The 19,488-nt window shown below is 35.5% G+C and overlaps 1 protein-coding gene across 1 annotated transcript; it reads right to left on the reverse strand.

Annotated features, from left to right (window-relative positions):
- Positions 1-5,360: 5,360 nt before the first annotated feature.
- Positions 5,361-18,119, reverse strand: LOC111719790 (interleukin-18-like). Its single transcript, XM_023499457.2, has 5 exons — positions 17,966-18,119; positions 14,336-14,464; positions 11,800-11,928; positions 9,174-9,310; positions 5,361-6,097 (listed from the first exon to the last, which is right to left on the reverse strand). Exons 2-5 carry the CDS (start codon positions 14,454-14,456, stop codon positions 5,846-5,848), a joined length of 639 nt encoding a protein of 212 aa, XP_023355225.2. The 5' UTR covers positions 14,457-14,464; positions 17,966-18,119; the 3' UTR covers positions 5,361-5,845.
- Between the last annotated feature and the right edge of the window lie 1,369 nt (positions 18,120-19,488).

A 19,488-nucleotide genomic window follows, 5' to 3' on the forward strand; every position in this document is an offset into this window, starting at 1 on the left:
CCCTAACTTCTCCTTAACTCTCTAGATCCAATCTATATTTTTCCTCCCCTCTTTCCTCTAAAATCTGAGTATCCACATCACTCACCTCCCTCTGATTCATCATTGTGATTTATCCCGGAGCCTTTTGACAGCGATAAAAGATCATTATGACTCTGATACACTCCTGATGTGAATTCTTGACATTATTAACTGCTCTCCCACAACCTGGTACTTCATCATATGCACCTGCTACTTCTTCACTTAGGGACAGTAGCTGCCACATAGTAAGCACTGTATGAATGCTTATTCCTCCTTTCCTTATTTCTAATTGGGGGAATGACATGATCAGATCAGATCTGTAATTTAGGAAGAAAATTTGGTAGCATGGATTAGAGAGAGAAGAGACTAGTAGTCCAGTGAAGAGACTCATCTTAGTCCACTCATGGTGATAAATCCATAAATTAGGGTGATGGGCAAGGGATGATGAAGGAAGTGATGGATATAAGAGATTCTGAGAAGGATCTGGAAACTGACAGGATATGGGGGGGATGAAGGAAAATGAACAGTGAAGGATAATTTCTGGGATTTGTCCTGAGAGGATGGAAGTGTTTTCAAGAGAAACAGAGAATTTGGAAGCGGGCTGGGGGGCGATGGGATTCTTGTGCTAGACACATTCAGTTTGAGATGCTATGGGAAGGTTATCCAGTGGGCTGGATCCACCCGCCTTTGGTAATCTGGTAGAGAAAGAGTGTAGGGATTCTGAAGTCATCTGCACAGAGGTCACCCACAGAAATGGTCACTGTCATGGGGAGAATATAATCTTGTAACCTTGTCTAGAAAAGAAATGAGGCTCTAGCTAGTTCTTGGTCATCTCATACTATCTCATAGAGATCCTTACTTTTCTTTCTAGGTTGTGGTTGAAGTTGCGTGTGACTCTTTGTAACCCCACTTGTGGGATTTTCCAGGCAAACATACTAGAGTGCTTTACCATTCCCTTCTCTGGCTCATTTGATAGTTGGGGAAACTGAGACAAACCAGGTTCAGTGACTTGCCCAGGGTTACACAGCTAGTAAGTGTCCCAGGCAAGTTTTGAGTCAGGTCTTCCCCACTGCAGACTTGTTGCTCTTCCCACTGTGCCACCTAGTGGCCCTTTTAAGTGTACATTCACAATTTGAAGCCAATTTCATTAACCTTTAGTTTTAGTTCTGAAACCCCTCTCCTGCTCATTGTGATTCCCCACAGAGAAACCAAACCTAGAATATCTCTCAAGGCTTTGGGATAGATTTTTTCTGAGTCTGTTGACCTGAACTTCCTGAACCCTCTTGTTATTCTTTTCCCATCTTCTTATTTATTTTGGGTTTTAATTTCCTGTTATGCATTTTTCTCTGTATTTTTCTGTCTGAAGATTCAGTCAGAAGGAAAATGAATTTGTTATCTATTCCTGCTTTCTCTTGATCATCTATTATTATCCATTCTTCATTCTGCTCAGATGTTCTATTTTTTTCATTCTTCCTCTTGTCACTAACAAAACTCCTCATTATTTACTTTCTTTAACACTTATTACAAATCTGAGGTTATTTTGGGCTTTAGAGATCGAACAGCTATTTACTAGACTTTTTATGATTCCATTTTAGTTGTGTATCTTTATTTATATATATATTTTTATACAAATATAAGTTAACTATTGAATCAGAGATGGTCCTGTCTATTATCAATCACTTTTTTTCCTCAGGATAATAATTTGCTTTTGTGAAATCAGAATTGAATCTTTGAGAACTCTCTATCCTTTTTGGATCTCAACTACCATTTTTCTGAAATCTTTGTAATCTTCTCTCCCAAAATTTAGAGTATGTCAGACTATTGTCTAGTTTTCCCCTCCTCATCTGTTATGAATTCCATTTTCCTTTTTATCAGATTTGTTGATATCTATCTTATCTATCTATCTATCTATCTATGTTCCTAGACCCCAAGTAAAAGCTTTTATTTTATTCTATGTTTCCAGGCAGATTACAAATGAATTCCTCTCAGAAACACTATATTCCAGATAATATGCTTAGTAACAAATGGTGATTGAGTGATTTCCTGTCTTTAAGCCATTAAAGAAGATAGGATGGAAGGCTATAGGCTATTTTGTACACTTTAAATCTCCCTACAAAGGTTCTAAGTTTGGGGCATATTTAGCATCCTATAATCACTAATGGGGCAGCTAGCTGGCAGGGTAAAGAATAACAAGAAGTCAGGAAGATCCATTTTGTGTGACCTTGAGCAAGTCATTTCACCCTGTTTGGCTCAGTTTCCTCCTCTGTAAAATGAGCTAGAGAAGGAAATAAACCACTCCAGTATCTCTGCCAAGAAAATCCCAAATGGGAATGGACATGAGACAACTGAACAACAATTTTGTTCATGTAGAATATGTAGTCAGATAAAGTATGGTCCCTGTCTAGTTCCTAGTTTATTTGGTATTTTCCACTTGTCTACAACTTTTCATTTGTTCTATGATAATTTTAAAAGATCATAGACTTTTATTGAATAAGTGTTAAAGCAACTTTACGATGAAAATTAAACATAAACATTAGAATAGGCATAACAAATAACATCATTTTGTATGTTGTTCTGAGCTTCAAAAATCCAAGCAAGTAACCCATTTCATTATAAGTTCTGTTTTTAAACATGATGTAACTTCAAAGAGAAATTTACAAATTTCTGCATAGAGTTCATAATTGTCCCTCAGTTCTGTTAATGTAACCAAATCTACTTTGCCATTTCTTACACTTTAGACTTTTGGGCTGTTTCTAGTTTTTTTCCCTTGTTGTTAGTTATGTCTTAAAAGAAAAAATTTCTGAAATTAGATTGTGTTCTTTTAAGTCATTTTTTTTGCAACTTAATTCCATAATATATAATTAAATGAATTTAATAGAGACCCAGCATGGCAAAGTGGACAGAAGATCATAGAGGATCATCTTTTGATGTCAGGTTCAAATATTGCTATTGATATTTGCTAGCTGAGAATGCTATTGATCTATTCTTATGTTACCTTACCCAGAAGACTTCAATGATTTATATACTCATGGAAAGACAAGAATATAACTGGGGTGGAGATAGACACACTGTCCTCTGATCTAAGTTTTTAGGCTTGTTCAGATTCATTTGCAATTATGCAATTCCAATACAAGCATATTCCAAATACAAGAAGGTATCTGACCCCCAAAGCTCTTTGGGATTGGTTTCTGTGATTAAGTTCTATAGAAATGAATATGGCAATCTAGGAGCTTCAATTGGAAATTAGACAAGTGAGTTACTTTGACTTTTTCTCTCTAACCTAGACTGAAGAACCTCTGCTGGAGATTCCATTTTTAATATTCAGTGTGAAGAGTAGGCGCATTATTCATTATGGGAAAAAATCTGGAGGAGCTCTCTCACTTCACCCCCTTAAACGAGGTCTTTTTTCCTCCCATGTCTGATATCTTGATATCTTAGGTCTTCTGATTTCTGAGAAAGCTATCATTAAATAGCTTTAAAACTATATTGATGGCACAATATTAAAAAAAAAAACCTTTCTTTTGGGGAAGGGATAAAAAACCAAAGAAGGCCTCTATCTGGACCCCATAATGGAAGTTGAAAGGAACTCCACAACCATATTTGTAGTGCTTCCACTGGCAGAAAACTACAGGCAACCTCATAACCAGGGGAGCAAAATTAGCAGCACTCACACAATATCAGAAGGGATGAAATGCTTGGAGGAGACTGTGTATTCCACAGAATCTGTGCATTGAGAAGGAAAGATGTATTTATTTTTTATTTTTTGCTGAGGCAATTGGGGTTAAGTGACTTGCCCAGGGTCATCCAGTTGAGAAGTGTTATATGTATGAGGTCAAATTTGAACTCAGGTCCTCCTAACTTCAGGGCTGGTGCTCTATCCACTACACCATCTAGCTGCCCTTGGGAAGATGTATGTCTTAAATGCTTACTATATGCCAGGCATTGTCCTAAATACTTTATTAATATTATCTCATTTGAGGACCCACATGTGTAAAAATGTTTGTAGCAGTCCTATTGTAGTGGCAAGGAACTGGAAATTGAGTGGATGACCATCATTGGGGAGTGGCTGAATAAGTTATGGTATATTATTTTTGCATAAGAAATGATGAGCAGACTAATTTCAGAAAAGCCTGGAAAGACTTAACATGAACTGATGCTAAGTGAAATGAATAGAACCAAGAGAACATTGTACATAGCAACAGTAAGATCATGTGATGATCAATTGTAAGGGACTTGGCTATTTTCAACAATGAGGTGATTCAAGGCAATTCCAATGTATTTGTGATGGAAAGAGCCATGAGTTCTCTTCTGAGAGAGAACTATGGATAATGAATATGGATCAAAACATAGTATTTTTTTTGTCATCAATTGTTTACTTGTTTTTTTTCCTGTTTTGATCTGATTTTTCTTGTGCAGCATGACTAATATGGAAATATGTTTAGAAGAATTATATATATGTATAGAAAAATTGCACATGTTTTAACATATATTGAATTACTTGCTGTATAGGGGAGGGGATAGAGGTAAAGGAAGGAGAAAATTTTGGAACACAAGATTTTGCATGGGTAGATGTTGAAAACTATCTTTGCATATATTTTGAAAATAAAAAAAACATTATTTAAAAAAAGAATTGCACATGTTTAATCTATATTGGATTACTTGCTGTCTAAGGAGGGAGGGAGAAAGTGGTGAGAAAAATTTGGAACACAAGGTTTTTCAAGGGTGAATGTTGAAAACTATCTTTGCATGTATTTGGAAAAATAAAAAGCTAAAAAATATTATCTCATTTGATTTCTACAAGAAACAAGGTAGAGTGCTATTATTATCCTAATTTTACATTTGAAGAAACTTACCCAGTCACATAGCTAGGAAATACCTGAGGTTGGATTTGAACTTTCTCTATATTGTTACCCACTTCCCTGAAGTTTCGATTGAATAATGTTTTATTCTACAAAGAAACAGCAACACTATATATGATCAAATTTGATAGACTTAGTTCTTCTTAACAATATAATGATCTAAGATAATTCCAAAAGACTCATGCTGGAAAAAAACTATCCACCTCCAGAGAAAGAAATATGCAATATGGGTGCAGATTAAAGCACATTGTTTTCACTTTTGTTATTGCTGTTGTTTTTTCTCATGGTTTCCCCCTTTTGTTCTGATACTTCTTTCACAATGTTACTAATGTGGGAAAAAATAATGTAGTTTTGACTAGTTGCAATTTAAGTAAGCATTTAGTTGTTATGAACTATAATGAGATGCTATTGTTTTTAAGGTCCCAACAAGGTCTAAAATTCTGTGGCAATTAAAAAATTCCAAGAGACATAGGTTTAGTTTAATCATTTTATTAATGAGGCCAGAATGCTTACTAATAAATAGATACATATTTGCTAAACCTAAAACCCCTCATGGTAGTAAGCTCACAGTTTATATTTATCCTTTGAAGAGTAGATGTTCCTGAAGGGTACCAATCAATTCTGATTGGTTAACACAATGGGAGGTTAGCTATATTAAAATGAGGGTCTTGGGATATGTGACTTGGGCCTCCCAAATCTTGGTCAAAGAAACTTATCCATTTTCATATCACCTGTCTGACAAAAGGGAGAAAACACATTTTCTCAGATCTGTCAGAGCAAACATAATTGAGAAGGAATATATCCATTAGTCCCAACTTAGAATTTTTATATTATCTGATTAGATCTTGATCTAGGTAAATCTTTAAGAGATAGTTCCCATACTGGATGTCTTCTGGATGAGGATGTCAAAAAGTGGAAAAACCTTGTTTCTGATTCATTAATTAGTTATTAAATACAAGAAAAAATACTCATTTCTCACACTTCTCATAGTTTTCGTTTTTTTCACAAAGTATACAAGTGAATATTGTAGACATTTCCACACCGTCAAGCTTTTCCTTTAAAACTAGCATCTCAAATTTGTCCTGAATTTTCTCCCATGCCAGATAGTGTTCTGGGTATAAGAATGACTCGAATTCTACCTTTTCATAACCTATAACTTTACTTTGCCAGAACAAAATATCTTCATCTTTGTCTTCAATCTCGTATGGAAAATCACCATACTATAGGAAGGAAGAAAGGAAAATACTCAGATGTTATAATGTTGAGTCATAGTTAGCCTAAATGGGAAGAAGTACATGAATATATTCATACATATATATGTAGATTACTAATAGCACACACATGCACATGCATGATATGCACTAAACATATCATCTGGAATATAGTGTTTCTGAGAGGAATTCATTTGTAATCTGCCTGGAAACATAGAATAAAGTAAAAGCTTCTAACCTGGGAATATATATATATATATATATATTCATGTGTGTGTGCTGTTACTTCTATGATGCTGTGTAACTCCATCTTCTTAAAGTGTATTTATCTGCTTCTAAACCCTGATTATAAATCCCCTGATCCCCTCAGTGTCTTCTCTTCTGCCTTGTGGGCATCCCAAGCAGACAGCATTCTGGTGGGAAGTGGTCACACTACTGGGAATAGTTTCTCCCTGTCCTTGCCACAATGTCAGATACAAAAGTCCACTGCTACTATCACTCTCCAGTCTCCTAAGAACATCCACTGCCCCAGTGGTTAATTTATCCAGTGCATCAAGAATTCATCTCACTGATAAACCCTATAGAATATTCCATAAACTCTCTCAGCTTTTAACTCCCCTTCCATTGTCCAAATGTCTAGAGATAGCCATCTGACTGTAGTGAACTGAGGGCCCCCACCCCATAAGATATGGAAAATGCTATGGAGTAATAGAGAAAGTATTGCACCAGAATTCCAAGAACGTGGCCTCTAATACTTTGCCACTGACTATTGGTATAAATTTAGCAAAATTCTTTCCCCTCTCTGGACTTTAGTTTCCTATTTACCTAATGAGGAGTTTGGACTGAGATTTTTTAAAGATTTCTTTTCGTTCTAACATTCTAACTCTCTATAGAATATAGACATTTTATCTAGCTATTTATCCATGTATTCATTCATCTATTTATGTATTCATTCATCTGTTAATTAATGAATCAAAATATCTAGCTATCTACTAATTAATTTTATCAAGGAAGACACTATGATTCATTCATTCAGCCATCTAGGTTTGAAATGTATTATCCTTGACTTCTCATTTTTTTGTACCTCAGTATATAATCACTTGCTAAATCCTGTTTCTACTTTACAACATCTCACCTCTTTTGTTTACTCATAGAACTACCCCTTTTATCAAGCTCAAGTTATCTCTTTCCTGGATTATTACAGTGGCCTCCTAATTGTTCTCCCTGCCTCCATGCTTTCTCCATTCTAATCCATCCTTCATACAAATGCCAAAAAAATTTCTAAAAGCATGGAATTCACCCCTCACTCAATGATTTACAGTTGTTTCCTATATTATTTAGGGTTAAATGCAAAACTCTTCTGGCTTTTAAAGTCTTTTAAAATCTGACTCTAGTCTACCTTTCCATGCTCATTCTTCATTATTGCCTTTCATGGAATTTCTGGTACCACAATCTGTTGCCATTTCTCCTCACACACAACATAACATTTCTGTCTGCATGACTTTGCACAGTTTATCCCCCATTATCTGGATTTCATTATCCCCAATTCCACTTTCTGATATTGTTTGTTGTTTTTCAGGCATTCACTTGTGTCCAACTCTTCATGATCCCATGAATTTGTCCATGGGGCTATTTTTGGCAAAGATATTGAGTAGTTTGCCATTTCCTTTTCCAATGTGTCTCCAGTTAAAGAGTTGAGGCAAATAAGATTTAAGTGATTTGTCCAGGATCACACAGCTAATAAATATCTGAGACTGAATTTGAACTTAGATCTTTCTAATTCCAAACCTTGCATTCTACTTAACGCCAGCAAAGAATCTCTAGCTTCCTTCAAAATTCTTTGGACATGGTGCTTTTTTTGATGTCAGATCTGCTAATGCTCCTAAATTTGCATACAAACTTCATATGCACTTATGTGGTTACATGTTCCCTGAGAGTAGATACTGTTTTGTGGATACAAATACAAAAACTTTGTATTATATTCCTGTTACTTAGCCCAGTTCATGGCACAAAGAAGGTGCTTAATAAGTGTTTGTTGATTGGTTGGTTATTATTTCCTCATCTGTAGAATGGAGAGATGGACAAAATCCAAGTTGCATTCTAGACATAAAGTTTGTGTTTCTGTCTGTATGATCTTATATTGCCTTCTCCATAGGGTTTTTAAATGGCTAATATAAATATCAGCTAATATTATTCTTTCCTGCTTTTAAGCTTGATCCTGATGTTCACTTCACTGGATTTCCCTCTTGTTAAAGGAGTAGAAAGAAAATCATATAGCAGGATTTCCCAGGTCCTTCATCCCCTAAGTTCAGCCTGATGATGCTAACAATCTAAAAGAGGTTTTTAAACAACATCTACAATAACAACTTAAAACTAGCTTTGAGATACCTTGGGGTATCTATCTAGTGTCATAGTGCACAGAGTACTGAGACTTGAGTCAGAAAGACTCATTTTCCTTGAGTTCAAATCTGGTTTTTGGAACTTATTAGCTGTGTGATACTGGATAATTCACTTAACTCTGTATCTCTGTTTCCTTATCATCAGTAAAATGAGTTTGAGGAGAAAATGGAAAACTACTACAATATCTTTACCAAGAAAACTCTGAATATCATCACAAAGTCATACATGACTGAAAAAGATTGGTACTTGAGATACCTTACGCCATTTTTTTCTTTTGGCATTTTAATCTTGCTAATTAATTTTTTTTTATTTAGGATGTTATTTAAATGAGTTGGTTGAGAATTAACTTAAAAGCAAGATTCATTCCTGAAAAAAAAACAAAAAACAAAACTATGCTTTTATTCTTTCTTCAGACTAATATGACAAGTCACTTTATAGGTTCTAATCCATGATGGATGTGCCAACTAATTGTCATGATGACCTGGGGTTTGACATTAGTACTGAGCCTATCCTGTGAGCAAAAAACAAATGTTATTTCCTGACTTTTACATATGTGGGTAGTTTTCTATATCAAAATTCTTTGTCTCTTCTTTTTTATTCTTTGGACATTGGTTTTGGACTCGGGAACTGGGAGTTATTTTTAATTTTTCCCTAGAAACTAAGAATTTAAGAGGCTTAATCTTACCTTAAAATGAAGTTCTTGATGATTTTTGCAAGAGAGAATATAATTCTCATTTTCAGTCTTCACAGAGAAGGCCACCAAGGATCTTGGGCCACTGCAATAATACCTCTGCAGCATAAATTGAGTCCAGGGTGCATTTTCTGAGATTAAATATTTATGAATTAGAATTATTTTGAGTAAAAAGATTATTTCTCTCTTAAAATTTGAACATTTAAAGATAGTAAATCCTTCTAACAGACTTGGTCTTATTTGATCCTTGATCTTACATTGTGTGTTTATAGCTGAGCTGGACTTGAACAAAGTATGACCCTCAAGGAGCCTATCGTCTAATAAAGATAGTACATATGAGGGTAGTAACATCTGCATGAAAGTAATTTGACTTGGGAAATTACAGGGGTGGCAAGTAGAACTATCTGGCAGTTGATTGACATACCATTATCAGAATAAAAGTTATTGCTAATTTATTATTTTTTTCAGGGCAAAAGGGATGTATACGTATGTGCCTTTGATGTCATATCCCCATAACTAGCAGATGTCAGGATACTTTGACCACTGAACCAGGAATGGACTTGGCATTTTGATAACTTTGACAATCAAAGATTCATCTAGAGGACTGATGACTGGCATAGAAAGGGGTCTGGAGACCAGGTCATTTGCTAGCTATAAAAATGTCTTTCCAAGAAAAAAAAAGTGCTTCCCAAGTACAAGAAAGGGAATGGATGGTTGAATAAAAGTTAGTAAAAAAAAAGATGGGGTTTAGTAAATTTAAACCTCAATATGATTCATCAATATGATGTGGCAGGCAAAAACCCAAATGTAATCTTAGGTTGAATCAAAAGAGGCAAAAATTCTAGATTAAAAGATTAATATTTTCTCTGTACTTTGGCCTTGATTGGATCACATTTTGAATATGGAATGTTGGTAAAACTAGCTGTGTGACCCTGGAAAAGTCACTTAATTCTGAATCCTTAAAATAAAAAGAATACTGATAAAATGGAGAATACTCTGAGAAAAGCAAGTAGGAGAGCTAAGTTTCTGGAGTTATATGAGGATTGAATAAACTGGAAATATTTAAATCAGAGGAGAAGACTGAAGGAGGATACTCTTGTTATATTCAAGATTTGAAGGGTTGTTACCTGGAAGAGTAATTGAACTTTCTGTGCTTGGTCCCAAAGAGTAGAACCTTTAGATTTGCAAAATTGCAAAAAGAGATAAAGTTAGACTTGATTTCAAGTATGACTTCTCACAAATAAAGCTATTCCAAGTGGAATGGGCTACCTTAGAAATGGCAGACTCCTGGGAAATTTTCAAACAAAGAATGTATGTGATCAACTTTTGGGTATTTGATAATGACTCTTTTTAGATATGGGTTGGACTATGTGCCTGCTGGGGTCGTTTCTGACTAAAATTCTGTTAAGTCTCCAATAAGAGTTTATTTTGTGGGCTGCCTTTTAAAGCAGTGAGTTCCTTGTCACTGGATGTATGCAAGTACAGTAAGGAACGTTAATAGAAAGGCTTCCTGTAGACCCTGTAGGAAGGGGTGGTGGAGGAGTTGAATTAAATAAACAGGTGTTTTCCATTTGAGGATTTTTTGATTATGAGGATATAATTATTACAAATTTCTCTGTAAAACAAATTGAAGCCTATAGTGACAGTACTTTGTTAGTTAGTTATGGTGCATGTACTTTACATAAGAAAGAAGAGAAATGTATAAGAGCTTTAGATTCTCATATAAAACCTCCAGCAGTATTCTCAATAATCAGGTCCTACCAGGAAAAGTAAATCTCCAAATGGACCTTGGTACAAATAGCATTAAATTGTTCCTACTCCTGTAACTTTCACTTAAGGTTTGGGTCTATGAGGGCTCAGGGATTTAGGTGACAAAATAGAGTATGAAGAATAGGCAAGGTGATGAAACATAAAGAAACTTTAGCTGGTAGTCAAGAAAACTGGGTTGTTGATGTTGTGAAATGGAAAAAAGACTGGCCTGCTCATCCCTGGGTCAAGGGGTCTAAGGCTTATAGGCAGACATTGCTCAAACTAAATTAAGGGAAGTGTTATGTTTAGACTGGGCCCCATCTCCTGGTTCATGAGACCCTAGACTTTCTGAGAAGCAGCTGAGTCCCAGACTTTCTGAGAAGTGTGTGCCTAACAGAGTCAGGACAACATTGCAAAACATGTCGACAGGTTCCGTTGTGTGCTCACTCACATCCAGACATAACCCCATTGTAAACGAGAAACTGTCAGTGATTTCTGAAATCTGTAACCGCAAGGCTGTGCCAGGATGTGGCAAACACGCTTAAAAGTGTACCTTGGTAAAGGTTCAGGGCTGTTCTCTTCTAGCCTGTCTAGTGGAGGTCCCTCTTGTCTGACCAGCTATTAAAGGATGCTTTAAATTAAATAATCTGGTCTGAGCTGTCTATCTCATGTCTGTCCATTTCAGCTGGTTCTGCTAGTAACTAATCATTTGACCATCGGCAAGTAACTTAATTTCTCTAAGAGTCATAACCTTACATTTCTTCTAAGAAAGTTATTTTTGCATTTTTAAAATGATAGTTTGGGTTAATTTTCTCTAAGATCCTTTCCAATGCTATGATTTTCTTGATTTTTTTCAAAATGAAAAACATACCTCTCTTCTCATTATTCATCATCTCTTCAAATATGACCACTTCTTCCTCTTGATTGAAGAAGGAAATCTTTTCATTTGAATTCTTTAAGTTGATACACATGGGGACAGAGTATTTGAGTATTGCTTCACCTATTTTAGATATAAGAGTCATTCTCCAGTTGATAAATTGTTACAGGATATGAACAGACAATTTTCCGATGAAGAAATTCAAACCATGGGGCAGCTAGGTGGCACAGTGAATAGAGTACCAGCCCTGAAGTCAGGAGGACCAGAGTTCAAATCTGTTCTCAGGTACTTAACACTTCCTAGCTGTGTGATCCTGGGTAAGTGGCTTGACCCCAATTGTCTCAGAAAAAAAAATTCAAATCATTTCTAGTCATATAAAAAAATGCTCTAAATCACTATGATTAGAGAAATGCAAATTAAAATATTACACACCTGTCAGATTGACTAAGGTAACAGGAAAAGATAATAATAAATGTTGAAGGGGATGTTGGAAAACTGGGACACTGATATATTGTTGGTAGAACTGTGAATGGATCTAACCAACAAGAAGATTATGTGATGATCAACTTTGACTGACATGGCTCTTCTCAACAATGAGATGATTCAGGCTAATTCCAATAGACTTGTGATGGAGAGAGCCATCTGCATCAGAGAGAGGACTATGGGGACTGAATGTAGATCACAACATAGTATTTTTATCTTTTTTGTTATTGTTTGCTTGCTTTTTATTTTCTTTATCATTTTTCCTTTTTTGATCTTATTTTTCTTGTGCAGCATGATAATTGTGGAAATATGTATAGAAGAATTGCTCATGTTTAACATATATTGAATTAATTGCCATCTAAGGGAGGCAATGGGGGAAAGGGAGGGAGAAAAATTTGGAACACAAGGTTTTGCAAGGGTCAAAGTTGAAAACTATTTTTGCATATATTTTGAAAACAAAAAGCTATTGTTAAAAAAATAAAAAGGAAAAATTAAAAAAAAATAACATTTCAGGTACAGAGAAAGGTGGGGAATAAAAAGCTCCCTCCCCCTCCCCCGAGGCAGTTGGGGTAAAGTGATGGCCAGGGTCACATAGCGAATTAGTGTCTGAGGCCAGATTGGAAGTCAGGTTTTCCTAACTTCAGGGCTGGTGCTCTATCCACTGCACCACTTAGCTAACCCCATGAAAAACTTTTTATATAATCTTTAATGAAAGAGGCTTCTCTGCTGCAATGACAAAACTGTCTTTTTACTTGCTAACACTTCCAAATAGAGGTTTCCTTCAATCTTATAGCAATTTATTTAAAAGAATTTTAAACCAAAGAGTTCATGTTATGTCATCCATTTGCTAAGGAAAAGCACATTTGAAAATTTTTAGAATTGCATCGTGCCCATTAAGGATGTAGACCTCTTATGTAGCTAGATGGTGCTGTCACTGGGACTTCCTACATCCTCCTTTTGTGTATGTGTATGTGTATGTGTGTATGTGTGTATGTGTGTGTGTGTGTGTGTGTGTGTGTGTGTAGGGATCTAAATATTTTCAAGCTAACTGTCAACAATATTTTATTAGAAGTTGATAGGAGGAAAATAAGATTCACTTAAGGGAATAATTATAATAGCTTACTTCATATTGCATAATTTACAATGTACTATCTTGTAATACAGTACAATGTACTATCTTATGAAGAGCAGGGAATAAAATGCTTGGTATGGAGTCAGGAAGAAGACATGTTAAAATATGAACTCAGACATTTACTAGCTGTGTGACCCCAGGAAAGTCAATTAAGTTCTGTTTACCTTAGTTTCCTCAAAAAGGGATAATATTAGCTCCAACATCCCAGGGTTATTGTGAAATCAAATGAGATAATATTTGTAAAGCATTTAGTATCTAGCAACAGGTGTTTAATAAATGCTGAAAACAATCATGTCTGTTAGAGATGATTATCATATGATCTTGTTGCTGTGTACAGTGTTCTCTTGATTCTACTCATTTCGCTGAGCATCAGTTCATGTAAGTCTCTTCAGGCCTTTCTGAAATCATCCTGCTGATTGTTCCTCTCCTTCTTTTATATTTTATACCATGGTACAATTTACAAAACATTTTCCTCATGATAATCCTGTGAGATGGGTAGTATAATTACAAAGAATATAATATCTACCATAATCCTTTAAAAAGAAGAGCTGTGGGTGGATTTCAAAAAATTCATTTGCTTATATTTTTAAAAATGTAAAGGACTACTTAACAAAATTTTTTGGTGGTTATTCTGAACTTTAAAAATATCAACAGGATCATTTTCATATACACAAAAGAGAAAAAGGATTTTACATGAAAGCACAATCTCTAGGATATATAGCTTACATTTAAAAAAATATGTATGTATGTATATGTATGGATACACACATTATGTTTATCATGTTAGTTTCAAAATTATCACATTTCTATGGGACTCCTGTTCTCTTGTCTATTAATAAAAATCTTATTATGACAGTGGTTATGCAAAACAAATCCACATACTGGCCATTTCCAAAAATGCCTATGATGACTTACAATTTAAGCAGCATTCATCTTCTCTAAATTCTGGCTCCATATTGTCAATAAAATTGGGATTAAGTTTACAATTTTCTTCTGGGGAACAGGCCACTTCTTGACAGTCTTTTGCAGCTGCCATCTTTATATCTAAAGTGGAAGCCATACTGTTAAAAGAATTCCAGACATAACTGTCCCAGAGAGAGAGCAGAATTCCAAAAACAATGGTATAAAATAATCAAGTATTAGGTTGGCTGCTGTGTTTATGGAGCTTTAAAACGGCATTTTGAAGAGAGTCTTCCCCTACCCCCAAAGGGAACTCCCACAGTTCTTCCCTGCATTCCTTAAAACCCAACATTATCACTCTTCTCCCCTGTTTCCCCCTTGTCTCAGAAGAAAAGGTGTCCCTACTATTTCTTTAGGCTAATTTAGGCCTGTGTCCTTGATAGCACCTCCTCCTCCAGGACATTTCTACAGCAATCATCTTCTTCCTCTCATACTTCTTCCATCTCTCCTCTACTGACTACCCATATGTATGTGTGTATAGATATAGATATAGATTTCTATCTATATCTATATCTATACACACATATATATGTGCATATATATATATATCCAGATATCCTTAATTAAAAAAGTAATAAATAAATAAAAATAATAAAATAAGATCTTTCCTTAACCTCACTTATCTTTCCCCTAAGTACCAAGTTCTTTAAGACTGAAGGGCCTAAGACATGCACAATGGTCTCTTAAGAGTCAGGAGGGATAGAAAAAATTGAACCAATTTCACATCTATAATGTGAATAATGATAATGAAGATCATTATTATCTGAGAAGCTTTCACATCAAAACAAGAAGTTTCTTCTGTAGAAGTAACTACCACTAATATCGAATGACTCTACAGTTGCCCTCCCTCATATCATACTTTTGAGCAACCCGTACTCATTAAATCTTAAAACAAGAAAGGAAGGAATCGAACCCCCAAAAAGTTGATTTCAAGTCAACCCCATAACCATTATGACTTTCTCAAAAAAGATATTACTAACAATCATTACATAACTTTGCCATAGTTAAATTATAGGTTTAAACCCTGTATATCTTATCATGCCTTATCCTATGTAACTGGGCTTTCAAGATGCTACCTCTCCCATCATAGAAGAACTCATATATTTTCATGACCACACATTAATAATTGTCTTCTTAATTAGCTCATTAGTGCTTTATGTGTTAATTCTTATACTCACAACAAAATTAACCCACACCAGTACTACAGATAACCAAGAAGTCGAAACCATTTGAACAATTATATCTGCAGTTATTCTTGTCTTAATTGCACTCCCCTCTCTTTGCATTCTTTATGTGATAGATGAGATTTTTAATCCATACCTTACAGTCAAAGCTATAGTCAAAAAGTTGTATAGAATGGTGGCCTGGGTTTGAATTCTGCCTCAGATAACAGCTGAGCAAGTCACCACCTTTCTGGGCCCCAGGTTCATCATTGGTAAAGAGGGAGAAGGATTAGGTTTGATGACCTATTAGATCCCTTCTGACTCTAACACTATGATCCATTTGATTCTGTGACCTCTTTATCTCACAAGAGAGCCTGATAGAAAGTAGGACTGGTATGGTTATCATGTTTTCAAAATTAGGAAAATTAAATAAAGGAAATTGTTTCTTGCCTAAGAATAAATACATAATTAGTAAACAGCAGAGCCAAGAGTAGTAGATTCAGTTATTCTACTTCCAAGCCTCCTTCTATCATATGGTCTTAAGATCTATGCTCTGAAAAGCTTACCATCTAGTGGAGAAGATAAATCACACATACAATATTTTTAAAAACTGTATGGGCCACACTGAAGTCTCCCAAGGATTGAGAGTGAGGGGACAGGACAGGATGTGGCTCACTTTTAAGGGAAGCCTTTGTGGGGTAAAGATGGAAAGATGAGGAGAATTTTAATGCGTGGGAAAAGTAGAAAAGAGTCTTTAAGTCTAAGTGATGTCATTAGCATTCATGAAAAGCATCCAACCTTTGGATTTTTCAAACCAGTTTTACATTTATAATCAAAAAGCTGCATCAAATGGTGGCCTGGGTTTGAATCCTGCCTTAGTCACTAGCTGAGCAACTCACCACATTTTTGAGCTCCATATTCTTTATCTGTAAAGATGGGGAAGAATTAGGTATGATGACCTATTAGGTCCCTTCCAACTCTAAAACTATGATCCATATGATTCTGTGACCTCTATCTCACAAGAAAGCCTGATAGCAAGTAGGACAGGTATAATTATCCACATTTTAAAAATCAGGAAAATGAAAAGGAGGAAGTTATTTCCTGGAGTGAGATGGAGCGAAGTCTAAATAATGCACAAGGGAAGTAGGAAGACAACAAATGTTATTGAAATAGTGTTTTTACTGGTGACCAGTAGAGGATAAAGTAGAGTTGAGGTTTCAATTGACCTTAAATTCCAGAATGAGGAGTTTGGACTTAAGTTGATAGATAATAGGGAGGCATCATAGGTTCTTGAGGAGAGGAAGGGCATTATGTAGGTGATGAATAAGGAATGTTAATTTGGAAGCAGAAGGCACAGTAATCGGAGGAGGGAGAGAGCAGAGTCAGGAGAACAGCTAAGAGGCTATTGCAGTAACTCAGGTGAGGTGATGGGATCAATAGAATAGAAGGGGAAAGGAATATGCATTTATATAGGGCCTACTATGTGCCAGGGCCTGGGCTAAGCACTTTACAAATATAATTTAATTTAATATAATAAATTATTTTATATATTAATAGGAACTATTCATTAATAGGTGCACTTCTTATGTGCCAGGCATTGTGCTAAGTGCTTTACAATTATTTTCTGATTTGATTCTCACAACAATACTGAGAAGTAGGTGCTGTTATTGTCCCCATTTTACAGATGAAGAAACTGAGGCACACATTTAAAAATATTGCTAAGAGGCAAGGCAAGGAATTGCATTTTTCAATAATCCACACAACCTTGATTATTTTCACTAAAAACAACAAATGCACTTTTTTATTCTCAATAGTTCACATTTCTGTCTTGCCTGATAACTTTTCTAGATGGGTATGGTGGAAGGCACAATGACCCCAGAAAACATGGGTTCTATTTCTGGCTCTCTCTAATTAGCTATGCTATCTTAGGCAAAGTTACTTCACCTTCTAGACCTCAATGTCCTTATCTATAAAATAAGGGACAAAACTGCATATCACTGATGTTCCTTCTTACTCTAAGCTAAATAACTTGAGGCTTGTCTGACTCTCTTTGCTCATCAGTAAAATAAAAGATTTGGACTAGATTATGTTTAAGGTCCTCTTCACATCTAATATTCTATGACTCCCTATTCTTCTTGCTATCTCATCTCAATGTTTCTGGAAGAAGAAAAGAGCTGGTGGTTCTTTGTATATATATCTAAGAAGCTGACAAAAACAGACAGTAGGACAAGGATATTAAGAGGATTATTGACCTTCCTGCATCTATTTGCAAAGTAAGCAGGGAATATAGATGACTGTGCCCTATGCACCTATCTGACTGCATATTTTATGGACTTCTGTGACCCCAAGATCTATAGCACAGAATTCTAACGCCAGTCCTTTCCTCTGAGTTCTACTGAATATTCAGTGGTTTTGTTCTTACCTTCTGCCAGGTTTTCCTTGAGACACAACCTCAGCTAGGATGATCCTTCACAATGAACTGACTTCTCTGGAGAGCCTTATAAGAGGTGATCTAGTGGGAGGAGCCTGGAAAGGTGAAGTAGGTGGATAGTAATTTCTTGTGAAATAAACCTGTCTCACTTCTAGACCAATAAGAGAGAAGAGTTCAGAAAAGAAAAGTGGGCAGAGAAGAGAGAAAAAAATCTTTCAAAGTATTTGTGATATTTCTTCTATGCAAAATCATTATTGTATTAATCTAAAGACATGGATTCTTACAGCTAGAGTCAAAACCTCAAAGTTCACACAGTTCAGTCCTACCTGAAATATGTCAGGGCACTAAGTACCTCTGGACACAGCCCATTTCGGTTTCAGCTGCTTCTTTTAAATAAGTTTTTCTTGATGGTGAACAAACATCTACCTCCATATAATTTCCCATTTCTTTCCCAGTTCTTTCTTTTAGGGTCAGTAGATCAACTTTAATCTCTGTTCCATGTGACAGTCCTTCAGGCACCTGAAGACAGAAATTTTATTTTCCTCTAAATCTTTTCTATTTCAGATTAAATATCCCTAATCCTTTCAATATTGGTTTGGTATGATTGTGAATTCCCTGACTCTCCCCAGGAATGCCTTCCAGCTTCTGTGCTTCATTCAAGAGTATGAAGAGCAGAAGAGAAGAGTTATGTGTATTTAACCAGGTGAAAATAAGAGTATTGCTCAACTCTTACCTCTTGATTTCTGGATACTGTGTCTTTAATTCAGCTTCATCAGTTTTTTATTTCTTTGGCTGCCATATTACATTGTTGCTTCATAGTTTAAGTGCTTAGTAGCTATATCTCCACCACCCTAATCTTGTGACATTGATAGTTGAATTTCACATTTATTCCAGTAAATTTCAGCTAGTTAGAGTTGACTCATTATGGAGCATGATGAGATCTTTTTGGAACCTGACTCTTTAAGAGGGTATGTTAGCTATGATTTGCAGCTAAGTGTCACCTGTAGGCATACTAAGCCTGCATTCTAGACACTTTTATTCATCTTTGCTTCCTCCACATTATGGTTAAGACAATGAACAAAAGAGGAACAGTAAATTCTAGACTCCTCCCTTCAAAATGGCATTAATTTATCCTTGACTCCTTCTGGTGACTATCCTAACTCACCTAAATGAACTATCATCCATCTAGTTCATATTCTTCCATTTTCTTCATGGGACTTGTAAGAATGACCATCATATGTACTAGTCTGGTAACTCCATCAATAAGGCAAATGAGTTTAGCTTGCCATGTCTTCCATTCATGTCTAAATTAATATTCACTGTTATAAGTATTTCTGTACTTCCATTACATTCATCTATCTCACTTTGTTTAGCTATTCCCTGATTGATGGGAATTAACTTGGTTTTCAGTTTTTTGTTATTACAAAAAGTGTTGCTATATAAATATAGTGTAGATGATCTTCTTGGGGTATATGCTTGGGAGTGGGGTCTTTGGATCACAAGGTATAATATGA

This window comes from Sarcophilus harrisii, chromosome 3, assembly GCF_902635505.1.
Source record: "Sarcophilus harrisii chromosome 3, mSarHar1.11, whole genome shotgun sequence".
Classification (NCBI taxonomy): Eukaryota; Metazoa; Chordata; class Mammalia; order Dasyuromorphia; family Dasyuridae; genus Sarcophilus; species Sarcophilus harrisii.